Raw genomic sequence first — 15,825 nt, 5'->3', positions numbered from 1 at the left:
GTATGAAGTGGATAACAGGGTTAGGGTTAGGGCCTCCCATTTTAACAAAATTTTCAATCATTTCATAAATATGGAGTGGTTAAAATTTTCATTCATTTGTGAAATGATTGAAAATTTTGTTAAAAATGGAGGCGCTTACCCTAACCCTGTTAACCACTTCATAAGCCATTGATATTTGACAAGTAATGATCTAAAAAACTTACCTAAGAATTAACTTGTATTAAATTACTTACCTAAAAATTAACTTGTAATAAATTATTTTCAATTTGATATAAATAAATAATCAAGCGCTAGATAATTCAAAATGGGCAGAGTTAATTCATTAAAAGTACATTATGATTGTTTGTAAACATGGAGGATACCATAGGAGTACCTATCTCACGTTTTACCCACAAGGGCAAAATATCGTGGTAAATACCGCTGCATATTAAGAAAACTTACCAGGGTCGTGGTATATAAATTCCATGACTTACTTTGCCTTTTCACTTTGTCTTATAATTCAAGACATGTTTTTTTTAATTGGTTGATTGCAATTATCACTGCATACAGTATAAATTATTAAGTCTGCCGTAAATGCATGGTTTTTCTGACAAAACTTCCTGTGTGCATAGTCAAAGAACCAAGAGAAAAATTAAATTTAATTACTTACAAATTTAAAGATTGATAGGAAATAACCAGATATTCAATAGCATTGAATTGAACATTCAACAGTAATGAATTAATGGATCAGTCAACAATGATGACCAGACAGGCTTTAAAAAAATTATGTATTCTAATATTAATATAATTTTAACAATAACATTACTAATTATAATAATTTTTCAATAAGAAATTATCTTTTATTTTCAATAAAAGAAGACATACATTGGTAAAATTTAATATTGATTAAAATGATAATGTCATAATAATTGAATAAAATAACTAATTGGTGACATTTCAAAAGCAACTTTAATCTAATTTTTCTCTAGCGACTTTTAATGAAATGATGTTATGGCTCCCCAATATTGTTAGTTTTGATACACAGCTGCAAATTGGCATTTCTAGCCAGGTTCTGACAGCTTCAATAATTAGTTTAAGATTCTCTGATATCCATGTCAGCGAGAAAATGTAACTGCAGAGTTAAAAGTGATGTTATAAACTATAAATCTTTTCAAAATTTGCTTTTTCTGTTGTGGGTCTACTTGGAATTTTGAAGTTGTTTTCAACAGTTGAATGACTATATACTGTATCTCGCTTTTTGCTTCAGAATCCTTGCATTCAGCATCATAATGTTTGCCCTGATGAAGAAAAGATTGTTCAGTCTCCTGTATTATGAATTTGTATATCGTCAATCATCAGTAACAGCAAAAATTGTTCTAGATACCATTGTTTCCTCATACCAAACGAGCAGTATTTAGCAATTGATGATATTAATTTGTGAAATTGTTGATATTTTAGTATCAAAGTGATGGGGTGATGGCTTACTTCTCCAAATGCCTCAGATCAAGCAGTTCAACAACAATAGTATGCTGAGGTCATTTGTCATCTTTTAAAAGATGAGATAGCATTTGTGTATGTTCTGCTAATTCATCTATTGTGGGATAGAGAGAAACTTTTTTAAATATTTTTGTTAATGAAATTGTTTGTTTTTGCCAAGGAACTTGTATAGCCTTGATTTTATTAGAGCTGAACAGATTTTGTGAAGTACCGGCTGAACTGTAATTGGACAAAAAGGGTCAGTATCATTGCCCTTTTTGTAGATTAGAACTGTTAACCCCCTTCACCACCATTGCAGAATTATTGTTTTTTTCCTGCTTAACACCAGCATTGCAGAATTATTGTTTTTTCCTGCTTAACAGCACTTAGCACTCCAATGGTGTGCTCTGTTTCAATTCAGAAAAAATTCTACTTATTAATCTTGTTTCTCTTTTTTCTTCTTCTTTTTTTCTTTATTCTTGCTACTAAACATCATTTTGGCTTGAAATTAGATTTAAGAAAAATTATAAACTGGTTTAAATTATCACGAGTTTTAAAATTTTCGCTTATCTTGCTATGCACAGAATGCATGGTTTTTTTTATCTTAGTTTTTCCACATTTAAATACGTGTGGAATGGTCAGCTTGTCGTTACAATGTTCACACATAGGAGGCTCTGTTTTGGCTATTAAATAGTTGTATGCCAAGTTAGAGTGACTCGACAGAATGTTGTATAATTTGCCAATTTTTTCTATATCAGGATAAATTTGATGGAGATAGGTTTGAGTTTCATTCCATTTATTCTGCCACTGTGAGTATAGAAGCAACTCAATATCACAATTGTTTTTCATTAGGGTTTCTTGTCCTAATTTTTTCACAAGCTCGTTCTTAGTTTCATATTGTTTAATGGCTAGGATCCAAGATAGTGAATCAGTGATTATGATGAAACTTTTATTTTTTTCCACTTTTTATGAACTCTAAAGTGATGTTTATTCCATATAATTTTTTCAAACCACAAATTAAAGGGTTTTGTTATTTTGAGTTTTCCATTGAGTTTTGTACAAGGATGGTTGTATAAATTGAAATGCCGAGTTGTCTTGATCAGTAGATACTTAGAGCAAGTATTTTAATGACAGTTTCTTGTTTCTGAAGTCCCAATGGCATTTTATCTGCATGTGTTTGCAAGCCATTTAATGTGGATGTCCTGTAAACGCCCTATTTTCTTCTCGTTCATTGATTCATTGATTAATTGATGTTGGGGTTCTATTCAGAAGTGATTCATTGATGATGGGGTTCAGAGCTTTTATATATGACTTCTTTGTTCCACCATAAACGTGGAGCCCTTAATCCAATACCGATTGATCTTATTTTTGATCCGTATATTGTTAGTAGTCTTCAAGGTGTGCCCATCATCTATAATGGGAAAGCATTTTTATCAAATTCAGAAATTTCAGGCACTTGTTTTTGACGTATTGAATGGGTTCTTGTAAGTTTAATTTGTCATCAAATATTAAACCTAAAAAATTTTTTTCTTTTTTTTCTTATTGTATTTCTATATTCCCAAATTTCAGACATGGGTTGGGTAAACCACATTTATTTTTCGAGAAAATAGAATAGCCCTGGTCTTGCTATTTTAAACGTTAATCCCGTTTTTGAATGACCAATTGTAAATATCTTGTAATACCAAATTCAATTTATTTATATTGTATATTTTCAATTTTCCGATTCATAAGCTGTCATTATATCATCTATGTAGAAACATTCAAGAAATTCGATAAGGATAATATTATCAATTTCATTTATTTTTATGTAAAATAGGGTCGTTGATGATATGCTGCCTTGTGAAATATGAATAAAGGAAGCCTGCCTATTAATCCAATTTGATGGAGATCTTTCAAGATACCGTATCTCCCCATTTGATCATAAGTTTTCTCTACGTTGAAAAAGATTGCTTCTTGTTCTTCTTTCTCGTGCCTTATCTTTTCAGGACATTGGCGACCATCGACCTCCACAAAACCCGATCTTTAACACTTTGTAGTAGTTGAAATGTGGAGATATTCAACAAGAGACAGAAGGATTTCACAAATGTTTTTTTTTTATTGACCGCGATCTCTTTTTTCTGCAATATTTCCATTCTTTCCTTTTGCATGATGTGACCAAAAAACTTTAACTGCCCCCGTTGGATTATCTGTATTAATTTCCTCTTTCTATAACTGGACTGTTTTAATACATCCTCAATCGAAGTTTGAGTGGTCTAACTAATTTTCATAATTTTTTGCAAAAACCACATCTAAGCAGCGTTAATCTTTTTTCCATTTCTTTAGAAATTGTCCAGGACTCAAAGCCGTAAGTTAGCACAAAAAAATGTAACACCCTAACAGTTTTAATTTTGTTGATATTCTGATTTTACTGTTGATGAGGATGTTTTTCATTTTTGAATAGGCATCTTTTGTCATAGCTATCTTTCTTTTGATATACATATCACATTTACAACCTGTGGTGATCAGACTTCCGAGATAATTGAATTGTTGACTTGTTTCACCTGTTTACCATTAATAATTATGTAGTATATTGGAGCAGTTTTGCTTTTACGGATAACCATGCACTCTGTTTTGTTGATGTTAATTTGCAAACCTTTCTTTTCACTTTCAAAAACCTGTTTGGAAACAATTGTTTGCAGCTTTTCCATTGAATCTGCTATAAGAGCTATATCAACAGCATATTTTACATTGCTAGATTCATTATTTTATTTCCTTGATTTTGATCATCTCTCTTAACTATAATTTTGTTACTCATTATTCTAATAATTTTTAATTTTTCTATATTTACATGTAGGGGTTTGTATATTTAGAATATAAAAATTTTATCCCAGTCAATGTGTTCATCTGCTTTTATGACGAAGTAAGCAGGCTAGGATTTATATGAATAGGTCCTATCTTTATATGAGATTCCGTTTTTTGGTAAATTTAGTTTTTTTTATTCTCTATGACATTAATGCACCTTGTCGCAGACCGAGATTTATCAAATGGTTGTTTCGTTTGATACGTTTCGTTTGAGTTGTCAAAAATGTCAAAAATAACAAATATTCACAAATGTAAAAGTTATACCTGGCGAATCATGTGTCGCCCAACATAGACTCTTTGTGGCAGACCTGGTTGTCGAACTGTCAAAACATAAGTCTAAACAAATGCCTCAGAGAATCAAAACGTGGAAGCTGAAAAGCAATATTCATTGAGAAAAATTTCAACAGATTGTTGCAACACAGTTAGACCACCAATCGCAAGCCAGTACAGTACATACAAAACCGTTTTAATGAACGCTGCAACTACAGTTTGTGGGAAAACTGGTACAAAACGTCAGCATGAACGGGACACTTACAGAAGCTTACTATGAAGGATGGAAGGGCAGCAGGGCCCTCTGGACTTACAAATGACATTATCAAAGCATCTGGTAATGCAGGTATCCAAATGTTACTACAACTTTGCTGTGAAGTGTGGAGAAATTGCTCAATGCCGACTGAATGGAACCATAGCATGACAGTTCCGCTATACAAAGGCAAAGGTGATCCATTGAACTGTTCATCATATCGGGGTATACGTCTGTTAGAACACTCCCTGAAAATTGTCGAGAAAATCATTGAGAGAAGATTAACGTCTTGCCTCACAATCGGAAATTATCAATTTGGTTTTCTAGCAGGGAAATCAACAATTGATGCAATTCACAATCACCGGCAACTGCAAGAGAAGTACCTCCAAAGCATCAACAACTATCACATTTTTGTAGACCTTGAAAAAGCATTTGATCGAGTTCCCCGTGAAGCAATCAGGTAGAGTCTACGTCGACAACTCATTCCAGAATATCTTGTTCGACTTGTGATGGAAATGTATACGAATACTAAGACTCGTCAGCACAACGGTTGGAAAAACAGATGCATTTGACATCGGCGTTGGAGTTCACCAAGGCTCGATTCTCAGTCCACTGTTATTTATAACTGTGATGGAAGAAATCAAACCGATGCGCACTGGTGACATTTGGAATCTAATATATGCTGATGATATCGTTTTAACAGCCACGTCTGAGCAGAATGCATCACAGATGTTTGAAGATTGGAACACCAAACTCGCCGATCATGGATTCAAAGTCAACATCAGCAAAACCAAACCAATGAACACTGGTGAACCCATCCAATCCACAGCTACCGGACGATGGCCCTGTTCAGTTTGTAAAGCTGGTGTAGGTAACAATTCAATTAAGTGTCAGCAGTGTAACCAGTGGAGTCACAAACGTTTTTCAAAAATAATTGGTACTTTATCTAAAGTGTCCAATTTTGTTTGTCCTGCTTGCATCAACCCACAACAACAAGGTAGAGAAAGTCACATCGTTTCAATATCTAGGGGATGTTCTGGATTGTACTGGAACAGCTGAAGCTGCCGTTCGAGCACGCATACGTTCAGCCTGGAATAAATGGCATCTCCTTGCCTCTATACTGATGCGGCGTGACATCCCACTACCACTACGATCAAGACTGTATGAATCTGTGATACGTCCGGTCTTGTTATATGGTGCAGAAACATGGCCAATGACAACCAAACTGGAACAACAACTTCAACGAACCGACATGAAAATGCTCCGATGGAGTCTGAAATTAATTTGAAGGACCACATCAAATTTACCGAAATCCTGCGTCGTGCTAGTTTAGATGATATAAAGGACGAAGGCCGGCAACACCGTGGTTTGGTCATGTCAAACGAAGTGGAAACAGTGCCATAACTATTCTTGCAGATGTTGAAGTACCTGGCACACGTCCCAAAGGCCGTCCAGAGAAGTTTTGGTCGCAAATAATCGAGCGAGACATGAAAGCTCTAAATTTAAATGAAATGGATACAACTGATCGTCTAATTTGGCGCAAAAAGTTGATGACAAAGAAAACAACGTCCTATCTCGGGAAACTGGGTCTCTGGACGCTAAACGAAGATTGATTGATTGATTCGTTTGAGTTGTGACCCATCAACTTTTTAGTTGTCGTGCATTGGTTTCTGTAAAACAGTGGTATCGCTACTTTAGTTGCACTTTCTTGAAAGTTTGGTGTGATTGGGTTAACTTTTAACTTTTTATAGATAAATTTTGATGGTATTTTCGTTTATTTTATTTGAATAGTTATTGTTTATCAAGAACTATTTGATGCTAACTAACTCAGTATGGAATATTATTATTTGAAGAAATTTTGTGTGCGCTATGGATAAAATTATAAACCACGTTGTGTTTATAAAGGTCTGGAAAATCAGATATGTTGTTAAACACTTGGCCCGAGTTAGAAGGTTTGACATAAATCTTGGTGGTTAACTGTTCTTTTTTCTGTTCAACAAAACAGTCAAGGAACGCGAGTCGTTTTTCGGTGCTGAATTTTATTTCACATTTTAAGAGAGATCTATTTGGAAAAATATTTTGTAGCTTGTATATATTTATCAGTAGTGGTTGAGCAGATGATGAAAATACGTAACGTTCGTATATTGGTGGTTTATTTGTCATATCACTAAATATCTTAGTCTCAAGGTCGGCCATTTAAAACTTAGTGAATAGAGGACACAGCGCAGAACCCGTGGCGACGCCGTCGATCTGTAAGTACAGTAAGTCGTTTGGCGCGACACGGTGCATGACTTTAGAAGCTCGACAAGTAAACTAGGAGGGATGTCAAGTTATGGGGGTGTTGGGTGATTGTATACATGTTTACATGTCGAAATCGAGGGGTACATTAGTAAACAAGTTCTCAACGTCCAACGAAGCCATTAGACCGACACACCGCCTGTTATCGTTGATGATCTCAATAAATTTAAAGCTAGATCGTTGATGATCTCAATAAATTTAAAGCTTGATTTGAGAAGAAAGCACTTGACAGCCATAATCAATTAGGAGATAAAATGAGAAAAAATCTACATAATCAAAATCTGTGTTAGCCATAATCAATTAGGAGACAAAATAAGAAAAAATGTACATAATCAAAATCCGTGTTATATTTGCGTAAACAATTTTCAAAAATTTTTACTTTCTTTTTTTATTTTTTTTTAAATATAATGTTTCTAGATAGTTTGCAGTTTGCGAAAAAACAAAACATCGCAAAACAAACAATTCAACTTAAAAAAAAACTTCTAAAGCCTATTTTCTACTACTTACAACTAACTCTTTTAGCTCGTCGATTTAATACAAATTAAAAATTAAAATTGAAAGGATAAAAACAAAATTAACTGCAAATAACTAATTGATATAAAAATTATATAATTGTATTTCTCAAAATTTACTCTACGTAGATTCCATATATATATAGAGCGAAAGTAGTTCCATTTATCAGGCGAAACGTCTTCTGGCCAAAACTTTATTTGGGTGAAACATTGTTCGGGTGAATGCTCCTTTAACCGCTTTTAATTACATACCTGTATGTGTTTGTCAATGAATAAAGATAATATTAATAAAATATAATAAAATTTCTAAACACTGTTTAAAAAATTATGCTTCTTTTTTTAAATTTAAGTAAATTTGAAAATTTAATTAACACGTTTTTAAATGAATTTCAGTTTTGAAAAAAATATATTAAAATAGACAATTGGGATACTTTAAGCATATGATTTTTGCTTTTGCAACAGACCCGTAGACTAGGATTGTTCTATACACATTAGGGTGGGGCGAATAGAGGTGAAGTTGCAAAATCGAAGCCATTTCTGATATAGATAGTTACTATTATATGAGTATAGCATAGAGTTAAATTTTTAGTCGTTTAGAACAGTATTTAGTGGTCTCACATTGCTCGTGATTATTACGTAATATATAAATAAAAAGCGCATGTGTTATGCAATGTAATTAGAATCATACATTAAATAAAGTTCAAACAGTTATTTCTTACATTTCAGCAAAAACAACAAATTGTCACTCAAATAAAATCAAAATCCTTCAGTTCTAATCTTTTTTTCTTAATGATGGATTCTTCCGTAGACGCTATCATTTTATGGCACGCTGCATGGCCGCTAACTGTGGACGTAGCTCCAGCCATTTGCTTAACAGCTCGTTCGAATCCTTGACTGTGACAAGGAATCATTGGGAGAGATATTGGACTATGTTCAACTTTTTATAACTGACAAAATCTCAGATGCAATATCTTTTGCTTTGCCTATCTGCGGTGCCACATGATCTACATAATTTTGACCGTGGTAGCCAATTTTAACATAATGGTTCTCTTTTTTAGTTCTCACAACCCTACCAATATCCAGCAACCGTGTTTCATCAATTCGTCCATCAAAACTAATACACTTAATCTTAATCTTACACTTAATCCTGACACTTTTTTAACTTGTCTCTCCAGAACTTTCATCCATTCAACATCCTATCTTGTGAATATTTTTTAGAAATATATAACTAATACCAGGCGTAAAATGAATAAAATTGTATAAAAATGTTAACATGATGTGGTACCCCTAGAATCTGAAATATGTCTCAAACTTTCTAGCATACTTTCATGAAATACTTTCTAGCATAGTTAGCAACTTTTGGCACTTGAAATGACATATGTTCAATTTTTTCCCCATCCTAATACACATATCCCATGAATAGGTCTTAAAAACCTGAAGTTGTACTAGGGTAACGTTTTAAATTTTTTTAAAGAATAATAAAATTTTAGACTTTGAAAGCATTTGTTTTAATTGAAATGATTGTATTAACTAGTTGCTATATGTGTATGCCATTCACAATTTTTAGAATAAATACAAAAATTTTTGTCACGGAATTGGTTTTTTCAGCTATTCATCAAAAACTATTTAATTTTTAGGAGGCAGATGATGAAGATTATAAATCAGAATACTCAAATTCAGATGCAACTGATTCCGATATTGACATAAATGAAGATGACGACACGATAAGTGATGATGATATAGAAAAAAAAGAAAAAAAAACGTTTTCCTCTGTCTACAAAGTTTGAAATAGTGTATATCTTTAATCTTATTATTTAATAAATGTAACTAAGCTGTTGAAAATAATGTAAAATTTTAATGATTTCATCATTATTTGGTTTAAATGGTCTTTGAACTAACAATTTTATTGGACAACTTTTTCTGAAGGTTAAATATTGGCACATTTAACACAGTGTGTTCTGTGTAATTTAATATAATGGTTGACTGTAATTAGCAGCAGTAATAATAAACATAGATTTAGGGACTGAATATCACTAATACGACGTCTGTACTTAGAACTGTAGTATACGTCGCAATCTAAAAATAATGCTCAGGTTCTTTACTATTGCTATATCAACTGTAACACTGTTCTGTCGCCTACAAAACTTTTTGAGATTTTGTGTCACTAGTGAATTCGGTTTAAGCTGTCATTTATGATTTAATTACTTTTACAGCTTTACATTTGTGTTTAGTATATATTTGTGTTTTCCGAACATTTTATAAATTATTTGTGAATTATTATGGTTTTTAGAGCTGTTGGTAACCTTGATGTATGATTGAGTAAAATACTCAATTGATGATTTCATTCTATTTATAATGGTCTACTAAAAAGTAGTGTGATAAAACAAAGGCAGATGGAGAAGGAATAAATTAAAAATAATAAATTTTTTATTGTATTATTTAATGAGAAGGCGCTTTATACATAACAGGATCCAAAAAAGTGTGTCAAAAGAGAATGTAGCAAAATCCTAGATGCTAAAGTAACTAAGTCAGACTGTTCAAGGCCAGTTGATATACTTTGGGGTAAGACCTATTTATCATTTTTTTAGTATTTATTTATATATTTTTCTTAATTTATTATTCATTAAGTCATATATTTATTTATCTGCACAATGGCTGTGTTGTAAATATATATTTTTTTTATTGTTCTTCAAAAATCAGGATCTGACAGACGCAGAAACTGTTACAGCATGCAAGGCAGTAGTATAAAATTAAATGAATAAGTAAATAAATAAATAAAAAACGGAGAAAGAAAAATGTTTAAACATGAAAAATAAATTAATGGCGTAAAAAGGCAAATTAATAAGGTGGTTTGTTAATAGACTAGATGATGACTTAGTGAGTTAGTGATGTGATCGATAAATAAAAACTTGCTGAGTGAATGATAAAGTTTTATTGAGTGTTAATATGTTTGAGGTGTCTAGTGATGAAGGTCTTTTCCTGATATCTTGATTGGGTGGCGACTTGCGTTGACGAAGGTTGTGTGTTGTAGTTTTAATTGGTGGTAGCAGAGGATGGATGACGTGGTCGTTGTTATTTTCTACTTTCTTGAAAAGTCTTGAATCGAGTGTGTTGAATATCTGAGTGATGGTAGGGTATGATGCAGGTAGATAGTTGAGGTGAATTATTTTTATGATGAAAGATTGCAGTTGCTGAAGTTGTTGTTGTGTAACAAAACCCGACCATGAGGGAGCTGCATATTTGATGCGTGAGATTATGAGTGATTCAATGATGTCGAATAGTTTGATGCCTCTGAGACCATATGAGCGGGGTGTTTGTGAGCGTTTGTGACCATGTGAGCGGAGTGCGTGGAATGTTTGAAAGCCTTTTGGGATGATGTGATTGGTATGGAGTACTATATAAAGTGTGGAGGTGAATGTGATGCATAATATTTTTAATTGACTTGTGCGAGTGTTCTGGAGGTAATGTTATTTTCTTACGGCTATTGTGAATGATGAGTACGAATGATTTATTGAGATTAAGTGACAGATTGCATCGTTTTGACCATGTAGTTAATGAGTCGAGTTCTGAGTGGATGGTGTTTGAGTTAGATAATGGGATGATAAGGTAGGTGTCGTCAGCGTATTTCATGATTTGATTGAAAATATGAAAACTTCTGAGAGCAGAAGCATTGATGATAAGGGTAGATGGTCCAAGGACAGAACCTTGAACTACGCTAGAATTAATAGGTAGAATAGATAAAAAAGTAGAATGACTAATATTAGAAAGAAAATTTTTTATAATATTGTAAATGTTGAGGTAGAGGAAGAGAGACCAACTTGTCTGAAAGTGAGAAGTGATTGAGAGTGTCAAAAGCTTTAGAAAAGTCGAGAGCAATAAAATGAACATAATTATTATTTTTAAGAAAAGATGTTGTTATAGAAGTAAGAGAGATGATGGCAGATGTAGATGTACCTGTAGGGCGAAATGCAAACTGATCTTGTAATAGTGGTTTGATGGATGGATGGTTGAAACATGGATAGATGAATGACCTAACGATGAATGGGGGTGATAGATATTGGGCGATAATCTATTGGTGATGATGGGTGTTTTGTTTTAGGAATTGGATGAATTATGCTGGATTTCCATTGTGATGAGATGAATGAATGCATTAAGCAGTGATTGTAGACTGGAGATGAATGGTGCTATGATTTGTAGAAACCATGCTGGTAGACTGTCTGGACCTTTACCGGATGCATGTGCGCAGGACTGAGTAAGAGATAAATTGTTGATGTTGATAACGACTATTGATTGTTGTAGTTTCCCGGCCTCAGGCATCGTTATTGAGATCCAGACGGATCCGAAGCCAGTTGGCCACGGCCAACTGGCTTCGGTGCCAAAGATCTATTATCGTGAAGGATGTTGGGTTGCTGGTACAGCTGAACAAATGAGGGACGTCGTCGGGATGTTCTCGGCAAAGTGGACAGATGTTGCTGCCCCACTTTCAATTTTTAATTTGTAGCTGTTGAGAGAGATGCGGTGACCGGAGCAAAATTGGGCCAGCGTTCTTCTCATCGCTCTAGGCAAACTCTTTTCTGTCTTGTTTATTTTTGGTGTCGGAGGAGGCCAACCGTTGAGTAGCACTGCGGTGTGGTAAGACTCGGAGGCAAGTATTGCGGCACTGCTATGTAACGGGCTCTGGAGCAACGGCCTTCCCGCGGTGGAGCCGATTGAGGAAAACTGTCAGACTACCTCAACAAACCGTTGCAACTCCCCCTCCCTGTCAAGACATTGATTGTTGTTGCTTTTGTTGGTGGAGTTTTGTAGGACGGTCGGTTGACATGAAAGCAAAGTGGGTGTTGAGTGTGTTGGCATCAATTTGCTGTGCGGTTGACTGACGTGCTGAATGATTTATCAGAGCCTCTGATCTTGTTGACTTGGTCCCACATAGCTTTGCTTCCATGCTTACTGTTAGTGAAGGTTTTTGAGTTGAAGTTGATGATGAGTGTGTCGATGTATTTGGTGATCGGCTTTGAGGATAGATCCTGATCTCATGAATTTATTTTTTTGGCGAAGTAGATATTTGATGAATGGGCTGATGTAATGTAATGTTTGATGATATATAATGATGTATATTCATTAAACTCAATCTTTTTCTTTTTCTCTGTCGCTCTCTCTCTCTCTCTCTCTCTATATATATATATATATATATATATATATATAAACAGTTTTTTTTATGAAATTCACCGATATTTTAGCGTTAATAAATTTACAATTTTTGTTATGTCTATGCTGAGAATTTAAATTGTTAAAAAGCAAAAAACCATTGTTATTTACTTTTTATTATATGTTTAATTTAATTGTAAACTTATAGATTTATTTTGATAAAAATTTATCATAATCAGGGCAAATATGTTTATAAATTAACTAGAAATTAATAAAAACAATTATAATAACTCATTCAAATTTAAATAGATTGTTGATTCGTGGTCATGGTAAACGTTAAAAGGCTAAAACATAAGGCGCGAATTTTAAGTAATAATTTTTTTTTTATATTTTGGTTTCTTATGTTACATCAATAACTATTATTATCGTTATTATTATTTCTGTTGATGTGAACGGCAAATGGACCCAACCAGAGTTGGCGAAGTTGTCTTACAGGTTGATCCATGGTCACCGCTTTTGTTCAACTTTTGTTTCAACTCGTTAATGAAAACTTTACAAAAGCCAAAATTGATAAATTTGGGTTACATATGCGAACTAGGCAAACGTTGCAACTGGTTACAATTTGCTAACGATGCAGTGGTTGTATTAAATTGAGTCGTAAACTCACAAAAGTTGACAGAAGTATTCTCTGCTTGGTGTCAATGGGCTAAGTTGATAATCAGATTAGATAAATGCAACACCTTTGGTATGATGAAAGTCAATAGAAAATGTACACAAATCAAACCTGCTACCTATCTAAAAATTGAAAAAAATATTTCCAATTAAAATTAACGAGTCTTTCACCTACTTAGGAAAAATATCCGAATTTAAAATGAATAATTAGGTCTCTAAAGCCAAAGTAAAAGAAAAACTTGAACTGTTACGAAATACTACATCCGGTATAAACATTAAATTAAGATGAACCTATACATATTTAATCTATACATTCTTTAGCAAAGGCAATTTGAGTTAAAGTCGTATGATTTTTGTTCCACTCTGAATTCCAAAAGCACGGAACATGTAAGAGTTCGGCTGAATCTTCCAATGAATGCGTCTATTAAAGAGACGATGGCTCTCCTTAAGCTTCAAAGCGGTTTAGACATTCAAACTTTTAAAATAATATCAGAACGACTTAGGATGTCGAAACGCTTTTTGATGAGAAAGAAAAGTCATGAATTTATTAAAGATTTATGGTTCGACACCATCGCTAAAAACGCTCTAACCTTCAACCAGCATCCTGAACTTAAATCCAACATCTACACAAGATATTTTGATGATATTTTTGTATCTTATAACGATCATAATTTAATCGACAAAATTTATAAAAAATATTCAATAAATCCAAAGTAAAATTTACCATTAAATATGAAAGTGATAAAAAACTCCCTTTTTTTGACGTTCTTGTCTCTCGCAACGAACCCAACTTTCAAACCTCTGTCTTCATTAAAGGTACTAATAAAGGAATATGTTTAAACGGAAGTATTGAATGTACTAATGAATATAAATTGAGTACCGTAAGATCATTCATCAACGGCGCTTTTATACACTCCTCCCCAGACGACGTTTCATCAGAAATCAAACTTGTCACAAATCTTATAAATAATAATTACAGCGCAGATCTAATTAAAATTGTCATCGATAAAAAGCTTAACAACATTTGAACCAAAACAACAACAATAGTATTGTCACCAATATCAACAACTATAACGGCAATGACATGCTATTTATCCTCTTACTGTAAAAAGTATTCCAAGTCGCTCTAGAAAATGTAGATGTTGGAGTAAAATGTGGAGGCACAAAGCTAAACAATTTAAAGTTTACAGATGATGTTGGATTGCTGACAGAAACTGAAAAAAATATTATAAAACCTTACCATAAGAGTCAAGGAAGCAATTAAAAAATTTGGATTAACTATCAACACAAAAACAAAGGTGATGGCATTAAATCATCAGAAAAAAACCCAAATGAAATTAAATTCAGATGTACTGGAGGTAGTGGAAAACTTTATTTACGTCGGTAGAAAGATAACAAGCACCGAAAGCTACCAGGAAGACATAAAAAGAAGAATAAGCATAGCTCTACAAACAATGGGGTGCTTAAAACATATGGAAAGCAAAAGATGGAATTTTATCAACCAAAAGAAAGTTATGTGAGACCGTCACTGTTCCACAGATGATATATGGATCAGAAACGTGGATAATTAAAAAGACAGATGAAAACAGACTTTAAGCAACCGAAATGAATTGTCTGAGCCTCCTCGTGGGTGTAAGTAAAATCCAATAAATAAGAAACAACAACATCAAACAAAACTTGGTGAAGAGAGTAACATAATAGAAAGTATCCGGAAATGAAAATTAACTTGGTTTGGACATGTAAATAGGATGAACTTAGAGAAGTTACCGTATAGGGCCTTATTCAACTATGTAGAGGGTAAGAAAATAAGAGGTCATCCAAAAAAAACTTGGACTGACAACATCAAAGAAAACTTTAAAATAAAAAACACAAACATCGCAGAAGCCAGTAAAATGACAAAAAATAGAAGAAGATGGAGGCTATTTTTGATTAGCCTGGGCTGGCAGACTGCAGATGACGATAAACATTAAATTATTATAAAAATAAAAGCAGAAATAAATAAATTAAATAAATAAATAGTAAGTAGTATATACAGAAACATACATATATTTATATACTTATAATTAAATATAAATACACACACACACATACATATATATATATATATATATATATATATATATATATATATATATATATATATATATATATATATAATATATATATTTTTAAAATTTGTTTTTTTCGTTGATTTTCTTTTCGATTTTTGTTATTGTTGCTTTTCAGTCATTTTTAATTTCGTTAACTAACTACTGATAGCGCTTTAGAGACTTTTTTTTCTTTAATTGGCGCTTTATAAATTTTTCATAATAATAGTAATAATTTATACACATATATATAAGAATATTGTCCACTTATGAAGTGTTATTTTTATTTCTA

General features: G+C 32.9%; 1 protein-coding gene across 1 annotated transcript in view; it reads left to right on the top strand.

Annotated features, from left to right (window-relative positions):
- The window catches only part of HELRODRAFT_69169 (hypothetical protein), a gene marked incomplete at both ends in the record, with an annotated part of 29,145 nt that overhangs the window by 814 nt on the left and 12,506 nt on the right, over positions 1–15,825 (top strand). Inside the window, 3 exons of the mRNA XM_009029015.1 lie at positions 9,267–9,410; positions 14,700–14,804; positions 15,102–15,135. Of these exons, the coding sequence (XP_009027263.1) occupies positions 9,267–9,410; positions 14,700–14,804; positions 15,102–15,135 (283 nt within the window). The remainder of the gene's footprint in view (positions 1–9,266; positions 9,411–14,699; positions 14,805–15,101; positions 15,136–15,825) is intronic.

The sequence above is a fragment of the Helobdella robusta genome, assembly GCF_000326865.2.
Source record: "Helobdella robusta unplaced genomic scaffold HELROscaffold_6, whole genome shotgun sequence".
NCBI lineage: Eukaryota > Metazoa > Annelida > Clitellata > Rhynchobdellida > Glossiphoniidae > Helobdella > Helobdella robusta.
Note: the sequence above shows the minus strand (reverse complement) of the source record. Positions and strands in the feature narration are given on the sequence as shown.